At 43.0% G+C, this 22761-nt stretch overlaps 1 protein-coding gene across 6 annotated transcripts; it reads left to right on the top strand.

Annotated features, from left to right (window-relative positions):
* Positions 1–896: 896 nt before the first annotated feature.
* Positions 897–21090, top strand: AFMID (arylformamidase). 6 transcript variants are annotated; one of them, XM_061615871.1, is made up of 12 exons: positions 897–1017; positions 3079–3122; positions 7841–7931; positions 10533–10637; positions 10824–10872; positions 11069–11154; positions 11245–11317; positions 11525–11622; positions 11766–11844; positions 12845–12977; positions 13325–13429; positions 19721–21090. In XM_061615871.1, the coding sequence occupies exons 2-12, from the start codon at positions 3120–3122 to the stop codon at positions 19856–19858; spliced, it is 960 nt and encodes a 319-aa protein (XP_061471855.1). In that variant the 5' UTR covers positions 897–1017; positions 3079–3119; the 3' UTR covers positions 19859–21090. The 6 variants fall into 6 exon arrangements, with proteins under 6 accessions (XP_061471855.1, XP_061471853.1, XP_061471856.1 ...); XM_061615874.1 differs by lacking the exons at positions 897–1017; positions 3079–3122 and adding exons at positions 7290–7351; positions 10266–10394; XM_061615869.1 differs by lacking the exon at positions 897–1017 and having other exon boundaries at positions 2983–3122.
* The last annotated feature ends 1671 nt before the right edge of the window (positions 21091–22761 follow it).

The following is a 22761-nucleotide window of genomic DNA, read 5'->3' as shown; positions in this document are numbered from 1 at the left end:
AACACACAATCAAAAGAAACCTCCCTGCTCCTTAGCCAATCAAAGACAAGGCGGGAAATTTTTCTTGAAAGAATTTGGCAACTCCCGTAGAGGCTTTTAACCTGTCTCCCGGCATGCTCTGCGATGCGAGTTTTTTCTCCCTTCAATCGGAGGGGCGGATACACGTACACTGATTCGGTCTTTGTCTCCCGTTTTCTTTCCCCTCCACTTTAATCTTTACTGCTAGCGAACTGGAAAGCACCACCCAAAATTAATATCCAACTTTGCTAATACAAAGACTGTCATGTTTCTCTTTACCTAATAGGGGGACCCGTATGTTTTTGCTAAAGGCTGGAAACAGATCTGGGTAACTTCCGCACTTTGTCTCCGAAAATGGGGTCAGCCCTTGCTTCTTTGTACCAGAATCCTAGCTGTAATTTGTAACCTGTAACACCTATGAGACACTAATCCAATCAATTGCCAGAAGGCGTTTCAGTCTGGGTTGCAGCAAAAACAAGTCTTGTTACACCTTAAAAGACTAACAATCTGGTATGATATAAACCTTTAGCTTTAAGGTACCACAAGACTTTTTGTTCTTTTTGACCCAATGTAGTCTGCAATCTCTATTTTGAAACTGAATCTAAATGCAGATATCACGCCTACAGCATCAATCTAATTTTTGTTCTTTTTATCCTCACTCTATCCCTTGCGTTGGATAATATTCAGCCTGTCGAAGAGTTCTGGGGAGCTCGAAAGCTTGCTCATTATTTTGTAACGTTGGTTGGTCCCGATAAAGGAAGGTCCTACCCAAATCACGGTTTTTGGAATTGTATGTTAGCAGTTATATTTGCAGCTTAAATAATCAGGAACTGTACATAGTACGCACCTACATTTTGTACATATTATGTACACTGTGACTGGCCTACTGCCGGCCCAGTCTGGAACTTCGCCGCACGAGCAGCACAGCTTGGACACCGCAACGGGCGATTGCTGACCTCCCCCGTGGCGGCTGCACGATTCCTCAATTTGGCAAAACGAGTAGGTGGGGTCGGACAGGTGGGCTTGCCAAACCCTTCGGATAAAATGTGCTTCCCTTCCTGGCAAGCGGGAGGAGCAAGAAGCCCAGTCTCGTCTTTTCCTGGCGATCAGCTAGCAGGAGAGAGTGCTTCGTTGTAGAGGGTACAGCCGTGTGAGGCAGAGTGTTTTTATTTCCCCAAATACGTTTTGCAGAGCTGTGTTGGGTCGCTCCCATCTCTGCGAAGTGGGGACCCGAAATTCTGGGCCTAGTAAATGTTCCCAGTTCTCTGCCTGGCTGTACCTGCTGGTAGAACGTTAGAGTGAAAAGAGTTCCTAAGCTATTCTGGTGCTATCTGTTAGAAGCAATAAAGTGTATCGACTAGATTCCTTGGTCCTATTATGGAAAATTTTCCTGGGAGGTCTTTGGACTGGTATTTGAAACATCTTTTGGCTGATACCAACAAGTTGACCACAGAGCTAACAGCTAAGTTCCTTTTTTCAGTTCAAAGAATACTTAAGATGGTCCTCTCTTTCAAACTGTAATGTTCCATTTTAAAGTTATATTTATATTTTATTGTATATTTTAAATGTTTTATAGACAGTTTTCTTTTATCTGATTATTTGTCTTATTGGGTCTGTGACTGTACAATAAACTGAATTGAAATAAAGTGTATCGGGGTGTGATGTGGTTACTAGACATGCTACTGCCCCCATGTAGCATTGCAGTCAGCTGCCTGTCTTTGGGTTAGGATGGGTAAAATGAATGTACATACTGAAAAGATTGGCTATAGACATATATAGGCGAGAGCGGGAAATTGCACGATCTTTGAATTTTGGGTTTCAATTTAGTACCTTCTATCTCTTTACTGAAGAGGATTTTGACACAGGATATAGTGCTAGGAGGAGCAGAGGCACAGAAGAGTTGGCTGCTATAACCTATTCCTATAAGCTTACTGAGTATTATCTATTTATTTTTGTGATTCTGTTAGAATTCCACAAGTCATACAATTCTATGAATAATCAATCGGGTACAGAGGATGGTTATTAGGGGGAAGGGCTTTTGGCTGGCCTCCCCAACCCCCCAGTGGTGAAATGTTCTCCCTAGAGCTGCTTGCCTGATATGCCACCCTGGGTTCCTACTGGGAGAAAGGGCAGGATATAAATCTAATAAATACACAAATATCCACACCACTGTCTTTTTGGCATCAGCCAATTTTAAAAAAAATTCTCCCTGGCCTTTCTCATCATTTTAATATATATTTTAACATCAGTGGAATTTTTAAGCTGCTTATATAGTTAAGCTTTACAAATATTAAATTCCTATTAAATTCTATGTGACTGATGGTTGTTGGGTGGCTTTTAGCTTTGTGGTTTTTAGCTCCTTCTCTGTATGAAATGATTTACCTATGCTTATTATTAAATTTATATCCCACCCTTCCTTCCAGAATGGGAAATATATGGATCAGCACATTCCTTATTAAAATAAAGGAGTATATTAGTCTAGAATCTGTCCCCAATCCCCATCTCTTTCTGCTTGTTACTCATACTTTTCCAGTCGCCCACCAAGGAACCTCAGACTTTATCTTCATAGGTAATACTGTGTGCTATGTCTACTGTTATTGTTCAGTCTATAAAATCACATTCACATATCCTTCGTTAAATAAATAGAATATTGACTTTTAAGGATTTTTCTTAAAATAGAGGGGAATATATTTCATTTTCAGTATCTAAAAATTATCTGTATCAACTTAAAACGGTTACTGTGTACACTTCAGGAAAGTAGCAAAAGTGATCATTGTGTTCTTGATCTTTGCCAGATCTTGTATAGACTGTACCTGTACTGTACTTAAAAGGGTTAGGATGGAAAATTTTTTTTTCTGAATTCAGTACATACTTCCTAGTTGTTGATTATTCAGCAGCTGCCACAGCTCAATTGTCAGTATGTAGTACTAATTTTCTTTCCCACTTTTTTCTTTTCAGATGTGATTAAACAGCTGTCTTGGATCATAAAATGAGAAAACAGCACATAACAGAGATTTATAATTTGAAAGCTATTACAATTACTGATGTGTTTGTTTATAGGGGAGAAAACTGGAGAGTTTCACAGTGAGACGGCATATTTCATGGTAAATTTGCATCTTAAGTACAACAGCACAACATTCTTAATGTTATCAAATATAGCCTTCTAGCCTGTTTGGAATCCAGCTATCAACAGACCCTTTTGCTCAGTAGCAAGAATAATTGCTTCCTCCCATTCAGTTTTTTTTGGGGGGGGGGGGCTCCTTCCTACATGGATTCATTCTCAACTGAGATTTTTTCATGGTGATCTAGCACATTTCACAGCTTAAAAATCTTGAAAACATTGCAGAAAAAGGGACATCTTTAGCTATAATGAGCTGATTTAAACTGTGACTGGAACACATCAGCTGAGTTGGAAAGTGTCAAATGAGGGACATTAGCTGAATTTTGGAGACAGGAGGAAGATGGGCTGCAAAGCAGTGGAGAAGTGGATAACCCAGGATAGGAGTTTTATGTCTTAATGCAGACTTCAGATTCATAGAATTAATGCCATATCAAACTGCCTTACCTCAGCTACATGTGGGGAAATTAATCAGGAGCTTTATCCCTCTAAATATCTGGATTTAGTAGGTCAGGGAAAGTGGAATCTGTGGTCCTCCAGATGTTGCGAGCCTACAACTCCCATAACCTTCATCATTGCCATGGTACTCGGGCTGATGGGAGTTGTAATTCAACAACATCACCACTGTAATAGGTAGATAAACACTAACACTTAATTCATTCATGAGTGCCTGTCCTTTAAGAACATAAGAAGAGCCTGCTGGATCAGGCCAGTGGCCCATCTAGTCCTGCATCCTGTTCTCACAGTGGCCAACCAGGTGCCTCGGGGAAGCCCACAAGCAGGACCCAAGTGCAAGAACACTCTCCCCTCCTGAGGCTTCCAGCAACTGGTTTTCAGAAGCATACTGCCTCTGACTAGGGTGGCAGAGCACAGCCAACACAGCTAGTAGCCATTGATAGCCCTGTCCTCCATGAATTTGTCTAATCTTCTTTTAAAGCCATCCGAGCTGGTGGCCATTACTGCGTCTTGTGGGAGCAAATTCCATAGTTTAACTATGCGATGAGTAAAGAAGTACTTCCTTTTGTCTGTCCTGAATCTTCCAACATTCAGCTTCTTTGAATGTCCACGAGTTCTAGTATTGTGAGAGAGGGAGAAGAACTTTTCTCTATCCACTTTCTCAATGCCATGCATAATTTTATACACTTCTATCATGTCTCCTCTGACCCATCTTTTCTCTAAACTAAAAAGCCCCAAATGCTGCAACCTTTCCTCGTAAGGGAGTCGCTCCATCCCCTTGATCATTCTGGTTGCCCTCTTCTGAACCTTTTCCAACTCTAGAATATCCTTTTTGAGATGAGGCGACCAGAACTGTACACAGTATTCCAAATGCGGCCGCACCATAGATTTATACAACGGCATTATGATATCGGCTGTTTTATTTTCAATACCTTTCCTAATTATTGCTAGCATGGAATTTGCCTTTTTCACAGCTGCCGCACACTGGGTCGACATTTTCATTGTGCTGTCCACTACAACCCCAAGGTCTCTCTCCTGGTCGGTCACTGCCAGTTCAGACCCCATGAGCGTATATGTGAAATTAAGATTTTTTGCTCCAGTATGCATAATTTTACACTTGTTTATATTGAATTGAATACTGCAACATCCATAATACAAGAGAAAGGTATCAGTAAGCTTGGTGGAAAACCCAAAGTCTGCAGAAGTATATATATATAAAAAATAGGGGGTGGGAAAATAAAAGGGGAGCGGGACCCAAAACTAATCCAAAGAGGCCTGAACATGCTTGGTGGGTATGGAATGCTGACTGTTGGGAGAGGGAACACAGGAAGCGGTGGGGGGGGTAGGGGCAGGATGGAATGGATTATCTTGGAGGAGAGAATTACTGGCTGACTAGCTGGTACCCTGAAGGAGGGACACTCCACATCACAACATTTTGTTGCAGGTTGCCCTTGCTGTACCTAATGTTCAGTAGATGCCAGCATGATGCAACAGTGCAATGGAGGTGCCCTCCTGACACTGGTGTTGCTGCAGCTTACCTGGGCAGCACTGGAGTGGGATGGAGCAAGGTGGCAGAGAGGTTTGGGCTGCCTGTACACACCAGTGGAACCATTCTGGAAGTCCCAGTCATGTGTCTGCACAGCCCTGACCTCACCACCACCCTGTCCCAGCCCCATGCAGCCAAGATGCGGTGATGCTGGTGTTGAGAGGGCAGTGTCACTGCTCTGTCCATCACACTGCAGCTACTGCTAATGTCCATCTACTATATTAGAAGGAACAAAGCTCACTAAAGTCAAGAGAGGCCACGTTATACAAATATTAGAATAGGTAATGTTTGTGGGAGCCCATTCCTACATTTGCTACTTCAGAAGGAAGTCCCACAGAATTCAGGATGTAAGAAGGCCTCACTTTCCATTTTGACCCATGTTTGTCACATGCAGTGCTATTTCTGTTCTCCTGCAGCTCGGCTTCCAACAAAGCCTATGTTGCTCATCTCGCTGACTGCGGTGGTGGAGTTTTACATAATTAATTACATAATTCCACACCATTCATTTCAATTCAAAGGCCATTCACTTCAGTGCCTAAGAAATGTAATGCAAATAGGGAAAAAGTCACTAATTACATATCATTTGTGGACTGAAATGACAGCAGCAGTGAATTCCAATCATATTTGCTGGAACGATTTCCATTCTGAACATGGGATAAATAGCAAATATCAGAAATTTTCACTCACATTTTTGTTGGAATTCACTGACATCCCTATATGGAATTCAACAGGAAATTCCAAGTAAATAAACACAGGATCATAATGTTAGGCAAGGAAACTCGCTGTGAGAAAGCCACTTCCTCAAACACTCACACTGAACTTTTTTAATTTGAATGTGTGGAGAAGGGAGAAATGGCCTAGTTGTTTCACATCTCCCTGCCATCAGATCTAAAAAGAGGTAATGAGGAAGCACAGAAACCTATTTTGGAGCCATTCATGAGATCTGTCCCTCTTAAGTGGGTTATGTTTGTTTACACATCATAACAGAGAATTCTTTGATCTTATATACATAGGCAGTCCTTATACAGATGTGAATATAGTATCTTTGAACTGAGAGTTTCCATCAACGATTAAAAAAAAAAGCACCTGGTAATTGCTATGATAGGTAAATCTTTTTCTGAGGGAAAGCAAAATAAAAAAATAATTTATTTCAAAAAGGATTTTTTGAGGTGGGAGCAGGGAATTACCTGGCTGCAAAAATAGCTTCCCCTAAATTTGTGCACAGATTTCAGCTTGTGTCCTGTAACTGGCCCATATCAGTTACCTTAGGAAGTCTGTTCTGAAGTCAATAAGGCTGCCATCCGGTGCAGATCTGTTTATTTGCAGAGAGCACAGGTCTCTTTCTCAAAGATTGCTGTCTTTTCCCTCCCCCCCCCCCCCCCCCCGGTCATAGAGCAGCCACTGGCCAAAGAGGAACATCTGATCTGTTGCATACTTTGTTCCCAGAAGCTGAGTTTAGTCACATGGGTGGGTCAGCTAACTCAAATTGCTTTGCAGCAGGGCAGACTTAGATGTAAGAAGATATAACACAGGCTACATCTGAGCCACTGACATGGGCAAGTGGCAGGAAATGACAAAGGAGGTAAAGGAGAATTTGTCAGGGGGAAATTGTGTGCAAGAGAGATTTTTAAAGGTCTTGTTTTGTGTGTGTGTGGTGGTTACAGATGGAAATATGATTTGAGTCTTTGTCTAGGAAAACAACAGAGCTTTTTCCAGAAGATTAACCGTGTTACTCTGATTCTTCAAAAATATGGTGTCTTTTTTAAAGCAGGGATAACAAACCTGTGGCCCTCCAGATGTGGGTGGACTACAACTACAACTCTCATCATCCTGGCTGGGGCTGATAGGAGTTGGAGAGCTGCTTGTTAGTCACCCCTGTCTAAAAGACTAACAATATACTTCTTGCATAGACAAGAGCCTGGTATATCAGATATATGAAACTGATAATGGGAGGTATATACACACAGGAAAGGGGTGTGTGTGTGTGTGTATAAAACTATTGGGCAATGTTTAAAAGATAAACATGGATATCTTGAAAACAGAGATATGCTTAAACCAAACAGATGAAGTTGTCAGAATAATGGGCTCAGGTTACAGGAAGCCAGATTTTGGCTTAGCATCAGGAAAAACCTCCTAACTCTTAGAGCAGTACGACGATGGAACCAATGACCTAGGGAGGTGGTGTGCTCTTCAACACTGGAGGCATTCAAGAGGTAGCTAGACAGCCACCTGTTGAGTATGGTTTAAGTTGGATTCCTGCATTGAGCAGGGGGTTGGACTGGATGGTCTTTCAGGCTCTTCCAACTTTACTATTCTATGATTCTAAGATGTAGTGTAAAGTCTATATATTTGAATAGTTTCAAGCATGCCCAATCTTTGCAGGTTAGTGTCCTAATGCACAACAGCACTGAGGACCCCACCCCAGGGTCCTAGTCATGCAAGGTGGAATGTATTCATTCAGTAAGCCTCCTCCCCCAATATGCTGCCTTCCTGACAAGGATCCCCATGCCAGGCTGTGCCTGTAATTAAGTTAGAAAAAAACTAGATAAATAATTGCATGCTACTTATCTAGAAAATATCTAATTTGGCCCTGAATCTGCCAGTGTTTCCACTCTGATCTCAGTCTTGACCCTGCTCTCCTTATTCTGGGCAAAATGGTGCCACTGTGGCTGTGCTAACTGCTTTGTTTCCTCTCTCTGCAGGACCTGGAGACTCAGTACTCCCCTAGCAGGTGGTCTCTGCGGCTGGATGAGGATGCTGTGATTGAGGCTCATGTAAAGGCATTGAGTGAAGGTAAAGGGCCCATGGGCACTCCATGACCTGGCAATAAGTGGGATAGGAGCGGGCAGAAGGTAGATCACCGGCAGGCCACTGGCCAACTTCCACTAGACCTCTAGTGTATGCTGATTGCTGGCATTCTTGCACAGAGCACTTGTCAGTGGGTCAATCCATCAAGACAGTAGTTATATTATTGTATTCTTATGCAAGACTGCACACCAAGGGTCACTTAACATGGATCAGTTATGATTTTAAATGTTAAGCAACCCTGAGGATGTGCTCTTGCCATGGAGGTTCTAACAGAGCACACAAGACCCAGTAAACAATACAGTGATTACTAGAAGCCAACATTTGTCAAGAACAAATCCTGCCAGACTAATCTTATTTATTTATTAAATTTATTCCTCGCCCTTTCTCCAAGAAGAAGCCCATTTTATTCTCATGTTTTGATCAGGTAACCTCCCTGATAGACTGTAGGGATGCTGTGAACATAATATATCTTGTTTGGTTTAAATGAATTAGGAACAGTTTGTAGTCCTATTTCTTAGCAAAGTATATACGCAACAGCGGAATTGAGAATAAGCAGTCCCACTTTCCTCTCTCATACACACTAGTTAAACTGAAATAAACAACAAGAGACAGTCTTCTTATGTAAAAAGTATAAAGAATGTTTACTCACGATCTTTCATATGTTCAGGAAACATAGGCTCTAGCTTGGATAGAAAAATAGAAGTCTTAATCCATGGTAATCGCCATCTTGGAAGAGAAGCATGTGTATGCTTCTCACCCCCTCAAGCTTAATGGAGAATATACAAAAAGGATCAATATCCCTTTAACAAAGAAAGAGGAAGAGAAGGTAAATAACCCCACCCTTTAGGAAGTTACATCATGGTATACAAGCATAGAGATGTCCTCCAATTCTAGTTAGAGGGGACATCTCCCTATCAAAGGGGGCAGCATGCAAGCTTGCTTTAAACCCAACCTATCTCAACTTCAGCAAAGCTTTTGACAAAGTGTCCCATGATATTCTGATTAGCAAGCTAGCTAAATGTGGGCTGGATGGAACAATTATCAGGTGGATCCACAGTTGGCTACAGAATCGTACTCAAAGAGTGCTTATCAATGGTTCCTTCCGAAAGTGGGAGGAGGTAACAAAGCAGGGTACTGCAGGACTCAGTCCTGGGCCCAGTGTTCTTCAACATTTTTATTAATGATTTAGATGAGGAGGTGCAGGGAATGCTTACAGATTTCCAAATAGGGTTGCCAGACTTGGGGCCTGAGATTGATCCTGTATCTTTAGGAGAAGAGAAAGTCAGCAAAGTACAGCTGTTCTTGCAACTCTGTAACAGGAAAAACCACAAAATGAAATTCTCCCTTCCCCCTGCACAACTTTTAAAGATACAGAAGACCTTTTGGAGGCTGGGCCTGGCAACCAAGAGGTCTTCTGTATCTTTAAAAGTTTTGCAGGGGGAAGGGAGAATTCCACCTTGTGGCTTTTCCCATTACAGTGTTGCAAGAACACCTGAACTTGGCTGACTTTCTCTTCTCCTAAAGATACAGGATCAGTCTCAGGCCCTGAATCTGGCAACCCTATTTCCAAATCATACGAAATTGGGAGGGATAGCTAATACCCTAGAGGACAGAAACAACATTCAAAGTGATCTTGATAGGCTGGAGCATTGGGCTGAAAAGCAACAGAATGAAATTTCACAGGGATAAGTGCAAAGTTCTCCACCTAGGAAGAAGAAACCAAATGCACAGTTATAAAATGGGAGATACTTAGCTCAGCAATACTACATGCGAGAAGGATCTTGGAACTGTTGTCGATCGCATGCTGAATATGAGCCAACAGGGTGATGTGACTGCAAAAAAGGCAAATGCTATTTTAGGTTACATTAAGAGAAGTATAGTTTCCAAATCATGTAGTACTAGTTCCCCTGTATTTGTTACTGGTTAGACCTCATCTTAAGTACTGCATTCAGTTCTGGACACAGCACTTTAAGAAGGATACAGACAATAGGTTCAGAAGGGAACAACAAGAATGATCAGGGGACTAGAAACAAAGCCCTATGAGGAGAGACTGAATGAACTGGGCATGTTTAGCCTTAAGAAGAGAAGACTGAGAGCAGATATGAAAGGCTGTCACACAGAGGAGGGCCAGGATCTCTTCTCAATCATCCCAGAGTGCAGGACATGGAAGAATAGGCTCAAGTTACAGGAAGCCAGATTTCGATTGAACATCAGGAAAAATATCCTAACTATTAGAGCAGTATGACAATGGAACGTATTACTGGGTTTGCTTTAACTTGTTTATAGGCCCCTTCCAACTCTATTATTCTATGATTCTAGAACTGAAGTCAGTCCAGCGTAGGAGCTGAAGAGACAATGTAAAAAACAATCTCCTTCAAAACTTGTGAGGAGCCTTTCTCTCCTTGGAACTGTATAGCAAGGACGAAGCCTCCCTCAATTTTCCAACAGGTTAGCAAGACGACATTCAGTTGTGAATGTGGAGAGGCACTGGTATCTGAAACCCCCTTAGGAGTGTTGGAGGGCAGCTCAGCTATGACCAGGTAAGCTGCTGACTCCCATCTCGCCATGCCTTCCTTTGCTCTGCAGGTACCCGCCATGCCCAGGCTGCCACCCAGACACTTCTGAATGTGCCCTATGGGATGGGTGAGGGAGAGAAACTTGATGTGTATCTTCCTAAAGAGCACTTTGAAAGTAAGAGTACACGGGAAGGAGTGGGGTGGGGAGATGGGAAACAATGAGGTGCATAAGTGCTGGTTGTGGCTAAGAGCCAACATGAGGAAGAGAAGTAAGAAAAGGAGGGGTGGTGTGTACTGTTAATGTGAGTTTGTGATAAGTGATGGTCTTTGCTGCCTGGTTATGCACTGTGTCCCTTTTCAGCCTTTCCCCTGGTCCTCTATATTCATGGTGGCTACTGGCAATTCATGAGGTGAGTTGTGCTGGAGGTTACTGAGTCCTTTAACCAGTGCTTTACTATAAGGCCCAAATGGGATGGCGTCCCAGCTAGCAGAACCACCTGGGACTCCTGTTCTCCCTGGCTTAGGGGCTGGGATAGTAGTAGTGATGGAAGGCGCTCTGTGATTGGCTGTAATCACCTCTCTTTTTCTTTCTCTTTTCTCCTCTAGCAAAGATGTTTCAGGCTTTGCTGCATGGCCCCTAACGACCCGTGGCATTGCCTTGGCTGCTGTTGGCTACGATGTGGCTCCCAAAGGTATGCGTTGGTGTTGAAAGCAGCTGTCGCCATTTGTTCTGCTCTCCCTAACATCTCATGCCTAACTTAGGTACTGTGTTTTTTGCCCAGGCCAGCTGGAGGTGATGGTCAGACAGGTGCGACATAGCGTGGCCTTTGCAGTTCAGCAGTACACAGGGATCAGGTAGGAAGTGCATATATGCTGAGAGATGCTGTAGGGTGCATGCACAGAGCAGCTTTGAGACAGAGAGTCCCAGGGACTGATCGTACCCTGCTCAAGTCCTACTGGTAGATATCTTTTGAGTTTTGACTCCTCTGGCAAATCCTTCTCTCTCCACCACAGTCAGAGCCTCTCACATGCTCATTTCAGCTACATCTCATTTGCCTTTAGTGGTATTTATCTACTTGGACACTCAGCAGGGGCCCACCTGGCAGCCATGGTGCTCTCTACAGATTGGACAGAATTTGGCATTGTGCCAAACATCAAAGGTACTGTCTGGAAGGCACTTATCCCATTTGTGAAACTCTTTGTATTCCGGTATTGCCTGCTTCCCTTGTCTGACCTCATGACTCACTGGAATGTTACACCAAACTGGAGCCTCAGTAAGATTTTGAATCTTTTTCCTTCCCAGGAGCCTTTTTGGTGAGTGGCATCTATGACTTGGAACCCATCACACACATCTATGTCAATGATGTATTGCGCATGACCCGGTGAGAGACACGTCTTAGAAATGGAATGTCCAACTTCATAGAGGGCAGAAAAACTGCAGCAGGTCTATTGGAAGCCCCTTGCCCACCAACATGCTTACTTCCATGGCGTACTATTGTTAACAGCCTGTAGCAGATTAGTGGGCAGATCTGCAGCATTTGTATCACTCTGCACAATGGCCTGTCAGCAGCCAGCTTGGATCGGTTCATGAATGGTCATCTGGAGTGCCAAACAGTTTAAGGAGCCTTTTGTTTGAATATCTTTAGCTTATAACTTGATGGCATACAAGTTGAACAAAGATATGGATGACAGGACAGAAGACCTGTGGCTTTCCTAGAGATGCACACAACCTCATACATAGATACTATTGTAGTCTGATCATAAATGCATAAAAGCGCCGAGCTTTGTATAGTTTGTTGTATTTCTGCAGCTTTGTTGAGATAAACATCAAACTGTTTATCACCAGTTCATACAACCCTTCAGTGCTTATCTCTTTCCACCATACCATGTGGTCCGTCTGTCTGTCCGTCCGTCCATCCATCCGCACTAGGGATAAGGGAGCCTGTGACCCTCTAGATGTTGTTGGACTACAACTCCTATCATCCTTGACCATGGCCATGCTGGCTGGTTGATGGGAGCTTGACTGCAACAATATTTGGAGGGCCAGAGATTCCCTCTCTCCCCCCCATGCATGCACGTGCACACACACACACACACACACACACACACGTTGCCTCCTCTGCACTGTACATTAAATAGACTACACAAATACTGTACCCTACCTGCCCTTCATATATACCCACATAACACCTTGCGTTTCTCCACACACCACACACACCTCCACACAAATCCACACACCTTGCTTTTTTCACGTACCTGAGGGGCAAATGCTTTCAAAATTGGACTATGCATAGAATGGCTATCTTCTTACCTTATCAGCAGGCTTGCCACACTCTGCCTCTTTTTCATGCTGCATTGTCTCAGCCATGTGTCTTTCCTCAGGGAGGTGGCCTTACAGAATAGCCCTTTGCAGTGTGTGCCGAAGTTGGAGGGCAAGAGAACTTGCCAAGTACTTGTCGCTGTGGCACAACATGATTCACCTGAGTTCCACAGACAGTCCCAGGAATATTTTGAGGTGTGTTGGTTATTATTAGCCACCTTGTGTTTCTCTTGAATATTAGGCAAGATAAAAGTTTTTAACCGTGGAATCAAACAATGTGCATTTATGCTCGTGCCCGTGTATCTAAAGAGCCACATATCTGCATGTATGGTTGGAAGGTGAAAACTCTGCCCAAGACATTTACTTCCTTGTTTCATACTTTCATCTTCCATTGATCTTAGAGAATCAACGAGGCTGCTACCACCCTTCCTCTAAAACGTAGGCCCTGCCACCTTTAAGAGAGATGTATCTTTTAAGGCAAAGGAACCTGCAACTTCTATGGTGAGGATTGTTTTGTCAAAATTCCTGTTACTTGCCCACAGGCTCTACGTGCAGCTGGCTGGAGTGCCTCTTTGCTGGACATTGGAGACACAGATCACTTTGATGTAATTGAGAAGCTCTCCCAGGAGGACTATCTCCTCACACAGGTATAAGGGTAAATGAGCTACCATATAATGATGGTATGTGTTTGTGCATTAGCATGTGCTAGTAGCAATACATTAGGGAGGGCATGAAACCCTGCATCTCCAGACTGCCACGGCTCAGTGAGCAATTTGTGTGTCACTGCCGATTGTAGTGGATGCAAGCATGACTTCTGCATATATCTTTGTAACAAAGTTATTAAATGTACAGTATAAGCTCTATTGTTACTGTGAAATGCCCAAGCCTAGCGTCAAGTCAGAAATGGAATGGGCAATAAGGCCTCCTCCACACAAAACACCCAGTGACATAGGAGCCACTTCCTGGTAGTGAGACCTCACATCATTATGGAGCTTGATGTGAAAATATCCAACAGTGGGAGAGAGTGACCATGTGGGTCTTTCCCATCCAAATGTTACCTTTCCTCCTAGAGGGGTGCTGATCAGATGAGGAAAATCCATGTATTTAGACATACCTATGTGGATGGAATATTCACACACTTGCCTCAACAGTGTAGAATATACATGTGTCTCTGAAGTGCAAAGGAGTAATTTGGAATTTGAGAATTGCGTGGGATGTAATATACAATTAATAAGCCGATGCTCAGGCCCACTTTACAGACTCTCAGTGGCAGGAGGTAGCAGCTTTGCTGTGGAAGTAATCTGTTCTGCAAGGGAAATATATTTAAAAGATGTGCTTGCTTCTTGATTTTCCAGGTGATTTTGCAAATGATTTCAAGAGGTTGATATGTTGGAAAGGGATGAAGCCCTGCGCCTGAAGTCCCCATCTACAGCCATGAGCATGGCCAGCGCTGATCATGCATGCCCCCTCTTGCACTGTCCCTCTGCTGTGCTCTTTTATTTCACTCTGGGATTGGACTTCCTGCCACTCCCCTTTGCAACTGCAGTTTTATCCAGTGAAGAGCTATGTTTAGAAGAGGCAAGCCTGTCCAAGTGGAACTCTGAAACATATTCTTGCTGATTGCTTTGGAGGGAATTGCTTCTTGATGAGAACCCAGTTCCTTTCCCATGAACTGTCTGACATAGAGAAAGAGCCTGTCCGCTCTTGCAATAAACTGCTTCCCTCACAACTTGCTGAGGACATTAAAATAACATCAGTGCATACATTACATCTGCATTATGGTTGTAAATCACCTTTCTCTAGGAGGTGGTTTAGAAATGAACCTGTGAACACAGGCAAGACAATTGCTGCATAAATCACCACTTTTTCTTTATTCCACTTAAGTGTCTGAGCTGAAGGTGGGCTTCCTTCGCTAAGAGCAGTAGTTAAACATATATTCAGTGTTCTGAGTACATATGAGCTGCCTTATACAGTTAGGCTACTAGTCTATGTAGGCTAGTAGTGCTCTATGTATGTGCTATGGAGGCACACCTCTGTGCCACCGTAGCTTCTTGAATGAGGGACCTTGAACATGGGAAACTGCAAATTTAGAGCAGAACCAGACTAGAGCAGGTAAGATTAGATATGTAAATGGGACAAGACCATGACCTCAACTAAATCTCCTTTATATTGATAAATGTATGGCAACCAAGGGGTTCTATAACACATGTCACTGGCCCTAGGCAGGGCCCCCAGACTCTGAGCTTTCATTTTTTTAAAAGGTTAGCTCTCCTAGAAAGTTATGAAGCAAAATGTGCAGGTACCCTTCTAAGCAATTTCTGTGAAATGAACTAGCCTGGTTGCTTCTGTCTGTCAGTGTTTTTCATCAAAGAGTGAAGTCAGAGCTGTGATTAATAAGTGAATTGTTTGGACACTAGGCAATAGGAATCCCTGTGGTCCTAAAGAGCTGCTGTTTTACCCTCCTTTAGTGTACTTTTCTTGCTTCTGTCTTATTTTCTAGCAGTCCTTTGAATCTCTGTATCTTGCCCTTTTTACCTAGCAACTAGGATGCATCTTTCCTGTGGTGGAATTGTCTGAGACCAAGTACTCCCTAGAAGTTATTTTCTGCAAATATTACTGCACAATAAATGTGGGTGGATGTTAATCCTCAAACCCCAGATGGCAAATACAACATGTGAAAACTGCAAAAAGGCTTAGGCGTGGCTCCTACTGTGCAGGAGATGTCCAGGCACTCATGAATTCACTGAATAGTTAACTAACAGCACAGTGGTGTACATGTCCCCTTCAGAAATATGTATTTGTGTTGAATGGGGCTTACTTCCACGTAAGTGTATACTAAATGGCATTCTAGGCTTTGGTTTAGGATTGGCAAAGGAGAAAATAGGATTCTTGTGCTTTTGACAGGTGTATCTCCACAATCAGGACATAGCTAACTTCCCATGGCAAGCATGGGGTTGGTGGGGGGTGGGAGACAGAAGCAGCAATGACACTACCCACTGATTTTTTGCAATGCCTCCCATGGCAGCCATTTTGTGACTGGCCCCCCCCATAACTCCCAAAATTTGAAATGTGCACCGTGGTCCTTGTCCTAAGTCTGGGAATCATAGCAACAATTGCTACAGTAACAATGCTGGAACAGTCAGTTATTATGCTCTTCCTTTGTAGTGGGCCAAGGTCTGAGTACATCTCATGCCTTTGAATAAGTCGGGTCAGTTGTCAGGGTTGTTATGCCAGGAATTGGGGAATGTTATGGTCACATGTATATTTTATTATTTCCTTTGCTCCTTTTTTATTCAGGTGTTGAGGGCTACACAGAAACATAGCATGATAACTAAATTAAAATGACTTTATTTCTGCCAGAGCATGGTACTGGATTCCAGGCACTAAACCAAGTCTGAGCTAATTAAGTATTTATTCCAGATTCTTAGGGTTGTATCCAATGGTGGCTTTGCATTAACAAAAGTGCATATACAAGGCAAGGCACCCTGTTTTCACCAGTCCTCCTTACTAATTGCAGCTGTCTATGCCTTATCCCATACTATTCCAGAGGAGCCACGGGGCTGCACTGGATAGGACAGACTGGCAAATATACGTTGCCCTTCTTGTAAAAGCATTTCCCATAGTGCAAAGGCACCATTGGATACAACTCTTAGCTTTTTTTTTTTTAACATATACCTATATTGGTTATTCTTCAGATTGCCCCTATTTAGCAATGCATAATAGTAGAGCTGGCTGTTTTATTTAACTGAAAGTGGGCAGGCTTTTTCCACTCACCGTGTAGGGTTCACATACGTCAATATGCCTTATTTCAAAACACTTCTGCAAACAAAGTTTTGTGTGAGAAGATAGATGCAAGTTAAGGCTGATTTTCACAATTCTGATACATTTCTGAAGCTCCAGTCCTATACACACTTGCCTAGCAATAAGTCTCATTAAACTTAATGGGGCATTCTTATGAGTGCATGTGCATAGGTTTGCACTGTTAGGCTGCACAATTCTATGCATACTTATTTGAGAGCGCTTCACATCACTTTATTAAAAACCCTAGTTGTCTGGAATGCCTTAAAATGTACATACCTGTTTTAAAAGGCTGATCTTTATTCCAATACATTAAAATATGCAATTAGGCATGTATTTAAAATATTTATATCCACCAGCCAGTGTGGTGTAGTGGTTAAGGTGATGGACTATGACCTAGGACACCAGGGTTCGAATCCCCACACAGCCATGAAGCTCCCTGGGTGACCTTGGGCCAGTCACTGCCCCTCAGCCTCAGAGTGAGGCAATGGTAAACCACCTCTGAATACTGCTTACCATGAAAACCCTACTCATAGGGTTGTCGTAAGTCGGGATCGACTTGAAGGCAGTCCATTTTCCATTTTTTTTCTTATAACAGTTAAAGGTGGTTCATAAGGAAAAATTATAAAATAAAAAAAACACAATTACCAAACAGAGCAGCGAACCAAGAACTAATAACAGTTAAGAGATCAGCTAAGCCCAGTGTCAGTACCCAAATATTTATTTATTTAAAATACTTCTATCCCGCCCTTCTACCCTATAATAGGGCACTCAGGGCGGCTTACAAAAATAAAATCAAATACGTACATAATAAAATTGTAAACAGTAAAATCACAAAAACATTACAATAATTTAAAATACATAAAATACAATTAAAATACATAAAATACAATATATATATATATACACACACACACATGCACATATATACATATGTAATCCATGGGGCTTTTATGTAATCAATGCAATACCTATGTATGTACTTCTGTTATGCATAAGTGCCTCTAAGCAGTTAGGATTTGCAAGTAAATGCTTAATAGGTTGTTGTGCTCATGAAGAAAGCACCTGCAAGGGGCTACGCTCATTAGAGATTGGGTCAAGTAACGGTCATTAGGAAGACACAACCTACACTTAGCTGTGTTATCTAGGAGGTTGATGGGGAGTTAAGAAGACCGTTTGATGCATCTTCAAGGACAGTAGCATTAGCCCTGGTCCAGCTAGCTGTAATGAGCAGGATGCGCCAAGGATGGGCTGCACATGCTGATTAACAGTAGGGCACGTGCCGGGGAGAGAGTGGCATAGAGAGGTCAAGATGGCCTGTTTACATCAGAACAGTGTACCTGCACGTAGGCAGGGCAATCCATCAATTGCCCGGACACCTAGCACAGTGCCTTCACACAGATCAAGAATAATCCATCAGATGCCTTGACACTCCACATCAAGGGGTTCTGATACTACAAAGAGAGTAAGATGATAGCATGAACTCCAGTAATCATAGATAGCTTTGATGCCTAGTGGTGATATAGTCTGATTAATGATGTACCCTGTCAAGATGCAATGATTTGATGTAAGATAGTGGCTAATGATGTATTCCGTCACCGCTTTGCCTTGCCAAGATTTTCTCTATAAAAGGTGCCTGTGCCGTGAGCTCAGGGTTCAGACCTCAACGCCTCTCTGTGAGGGACCTTGAGTCTGTTCCACTGGGTAGGCATGCCTGATATGTACCCAATAAAGCTTTCTCCTTTGTGAGTAAACAGTGAGTCTGCCTCATTGTTCTCCTTGATACCGACCCTAAAATATTTGGAAGCCCACGGCCGGGGCAATACAACATATATATAGGGATTGGTACTAAAGGGACTACAAAGATAAAACTTAACGTAGAAGACATAAAATCAGTGTCAGGCTCTACCTTCAGTCCCAAAGGCCCTCCAGAACAAGATTGTTTTCAGAAGTCTCCAGAAAACCAACAGGGAGGGAGCACAGCAAACTTTTTGGGGTAGGGTATTCCAAGAGCTTGTGGGCCACAGCCGAAAATGCTGTCTCCCACGTGCCTGTCAATCTAACATCTTTCACTCCAGGCACACAGAGGAGACCAGAGGTAGATGATCTTAAATCCTGGACAGGTACATATGGGCGTAAGCGGTCCCTGTGGCATTTATACTGTGGTGTTTGTTGGGGCATACATACCCCAGCAGTTTCCATTGGGTGGTTGCTTTGTCTGCCCTCCCCCACTTTCAATGTCCACTGTCATTTAGACTTCCTAGCAGTGATGCTTCTGCAGCTGCCAGTCTCCCCTGTAGAGCATATTCTCTTATGGCTTTTCTTACAATAAAAATACCTTTTTAAAAATTTTAATAATGCAAAAATATAAAGTGCAAGAACATCCGATATGGCATACCCTTATGGATTTACTTCATGTTGGCAGTGGCCCATTACAATGCTATCTCTAGGTAAGCCTGCAAGCCCAGTGTAAAGCAAGCAAGTAGAGAGGCTAGCAGCCACAGCACTGCTGCTGCTGCTGGGGGCCCAACCAGCAGTAGGTACTGAGGAGGCCTGGTCACCGGTGTGGCAGCCCACTGAAGACAGTCTCTCTATGGCCTCCCAAAAACTGAATCCAGTCTTCACAGGAGCAGTAAAAACATAAAAACCTCATAACCACCTCTCCTGGCAGGAGTAACTTAAACCAGATTGTAAAATCAGGCTTTCTAAACAAAAGATTTTAACACAGTTGTGAAAAGGCCCATGGGGGAGGGGGGGCAGAGTAAAGGGAGTTCTAAAGTCTGGGAGTAGCAATATGAAAGGCCCTTATCTCCTGTGTTTCCATCAAATGGTAATTAAGAATTGAGAGGAGGGTCTCTGTGGATGATCTTGATGAGTGGGCAGGCTCATATGGGAAGAAGTGGTTCTTCATATATCCTGGCCCTGAAACATATAATACTATTGAATGCACCCCAATCTCTGAGTCGTGAGAAATTCTAGAAGTCTCAGAACTTGCCCCCGGGGTTCAGTTTCCTTGGAATGAAGGTCATCAGACACTGTGGTGTCTTTGGAATATATGCTTTTATTTACAGAAGTATACAGCCTGAACTTAGGACGAAAGGGTTCACAGCATTTTCTAACAGATCTTGCTTCCCCATTAGGTTTCTAAGGGAGTCTCCAAAGCTTTGGACTTAGCACAGAGGGCGGCGAGACCTCTCCATCTCTTCCCAGCTCCATATCAGACTAAAACACAAAAGCTCCATTTTGGCCCCAGCATGAAGTGGCCTCCAGACAGATGAGGGCAAAAGGCGAGGCCTACCCTCTCCTGGAAGAGCATCACCAGCCAGTTGTTCTCATGGCAACACATCTGTTCTTGACCAAGCTTTTAGATATCTAAACAGGGTACAGGCCCAACTAGGGCTTTTGTAAACTAGATAGAAAAATGGCACCCACAGGATGAGTCAGACAACCTGAAGCCATAGGCAAATCCATTCAGGAAGGCTATGCCTCCAGGTAAATCTTTAAAGTAAGTCATCCTGGATTGATTACTTATCCAGTCTTCAATTTACCAGAACCTTCCAGGTTTTTTACAATCCCCTTCCATTCCCTCATTTTTAAAAATCCAATCCCCTTTCATTTTTATTTTTTTTGCCGAATCCCCTTACATTCTCTCGTTTTGACCCCTTCTCATTGGTCATTTTTCAATTTCCCTCCCTCCCCGACACATTTTTGGATTCCCTACAAATCAAGCCTCTCTCTCTCTCTCCCCGTATCCCCTGTTCTTCTTCACATTGCTTTCAAGGAACGTCGCTGGACTTTACACCCTAGGCTTAGCAAAGGGTCTCTGCCTGACATCTTGCTCTTTTAATGAAGATCTGAAATCACTGCAGATATAGAACTCCTGAGCTCGATGCCTGGGTGTCTCCAGTGCCTTCATTCCCTCCACACACACACAGCTTCAGGAGTGCTTTAGCCAATGTTAAGGTGTTGGACTACGACCTGGGAGACCAGGGTTCAAATCACCACACAGCCATGAAGCTCCCTGGGTGACCTTGGGCCAGTCACTGCCTCTCAGCCTCAGAGGAAGGCAATGGTAAACCCCCTCTAAATACCGCTTACCATGAAAACCCTATTCGTAGGGTCGCCCATAAGTCGGAATCGACTTTAAGGCAATCCAACCAACCAAGGAGAGATAACTTTACACCTATCTCTAGTTTCTCATTGCTATTTCCTCTTTTAGTGTAGGAACTCTTGTTCCTTTAAGTCTGGAAGTGTGATTGTATTAAAATATTTGTGTGTGCCCAAGACTGTAAATGTAGGATGCTGTGCTTTATTGTTAACCTTATCTTTATCTTTTTATAATCTCCTTTTTCGGTACTTTTGTGTGGGTACACCTTTTCTGAGAGCCAGTGTTGCGTAATGGTTAGAGTGTTAGACTATGACCTGGGAGACCAGGGTTCAAATCCCCACACAGCCATGAAGCTCACTGGGTGACCTTGGGCCAGTCACTGGGTTTCTATGATGAAAAGAAAGGTGGGGTATAAATGTAATAAATAAATAAATAATAATAATAAAAATACTGTTGGTGCAGTCTGTTTTAGGGATCACAAGGGTGGTGGGTCCACACAAGTGTCCCCAATACACATCTATCAGACCCCATGTGTTAACAGCTTCAGTTCTGACAATGAGCAGTTATCAATCATGAACTTTACAGCCTGATTCCATGCTTGTATTTTTACAGATTGCAGCCATATATTGCAATTCAGAGCACATTTACCAGACAGCAAGTCCCACTGAACACAGATTTTGAGTAAACATGCACAGAAGAACAGTCTGTACATCTCTTAAAACCCGTGTCCCAATCCCTTAAATGTTCTAGCGAAGTACACCTTTGTCTCTTCTCTTTCTCTGGAAAAACATGTAATCTGAATGGAAAATGAACTATGGTTTTGCAATCTGCCAGCTGAATAGTATTTCCTATTGTTTACAAAATGCCTTTCTTTGCAACTTCTATTTATGAACAAAACAAATTGACGTTACTTACACAGTAAATGCCTGATTCTCTGAGGTCGTCTTAGACCTACCAGCAACCCAGCCACCTTTTTCTTTTAATCCTCACCCCCTGGTTCTGTTCAAACAGCCACTGAGCAAATTGTCACGGGGTGGTGGTGGAATGTAAAACATTATTATTATTATTATTATTATTATTAAACAGATGCTCTTGGAGGTCACTGATTCATAGGGTCGCCATAAGTCGTAAACAACTTGAAGGCACATAACTACTACTACTACCACCCACTCTTCACCAGCAGGTCATAGAATCATAGAATAGAATCATAGAGTTGGAAGGGGCCCTGCAGGCCATCAAGTCCAACCCCCTGCTCACAGCAGGTCCCAGGACGACTCACAACTATATAAAATACATTTTTAAAACCAGTTAAAAACAAATCACATTCACAACCAGAGAGTCCTAAAATATATCTCTCAAATGTCAAAAGCCAGGTGAAGAGGTGCATCTTCAGCATACCACAAAAACTACAGTGAATGTGCCAGACGCATCTCTGCAGGGAGAGAATTCCACAGCTAAGGGGTTGCCACAGACAGCGCTCTCCAATTATTTCAAAGCACTACAAAGAAAAACAGACCATAATAGGGTTGCCAGGTTCATGGCCTGAGACTGATCTTTAGGAGAAGAGAAAGTCAGCCAGGTGCAGGTGTTCTTGCAACTCTGTGATGTGAAAAACCACAAAGTGGAATTCTCCCTCCCCCCTGCACAACTTTTAAGGCAGCACTGGCTGACTTTCTCTTCTCCTAAAGATACAGGATCAGTCTCAGGCTATGAAACTGGCAAAACCATAAACCTTTCTGTGCCAGTTTACTCAAAAGTAAGCCCCACAGTATTCAGTGGGGTCCACTGTCTAATATTAAATTAAGAATGTAGTCTGTTTTACTAAAACGTTTTTCCCACACTATCTACTTCCGCCACTCTCCCCTCGCACATAGGAAGTGGGGTTTCTAATCAGAGCTGAAAGAGGAATTCTTGTTTTTGTTACTGCCTCTAACTTTCCGAAGTACAGCCGTGTTAGTCCGTTGCAGCAAAACAACAAGGACTTTAAAGGGACATTTTAAAAAACGTACTGTGACATAAGCTTTTATATATATATAACACATTGGCACCACATGGCCTGAACCCGGAGGACAG

This window comes from Rhineura floridana, chromosome 3 (assembly GCF_030035675.1).
Source record: "Rhineura floridana isolate rRhiFlo1 chromosome 3, rRhiFlo1.hap2, whole genome shotgun sequence".
NCBI lineage: Eukaryota > Metazoa > Chordata > Lepidosauria > Squamata > Rhineuridae > Rhineura > Rhineura floridana.
Note: the sequence above shows the minus strand (reverse complement) of the source record. Positions and strands in the feature narration are given on the sequence as shown.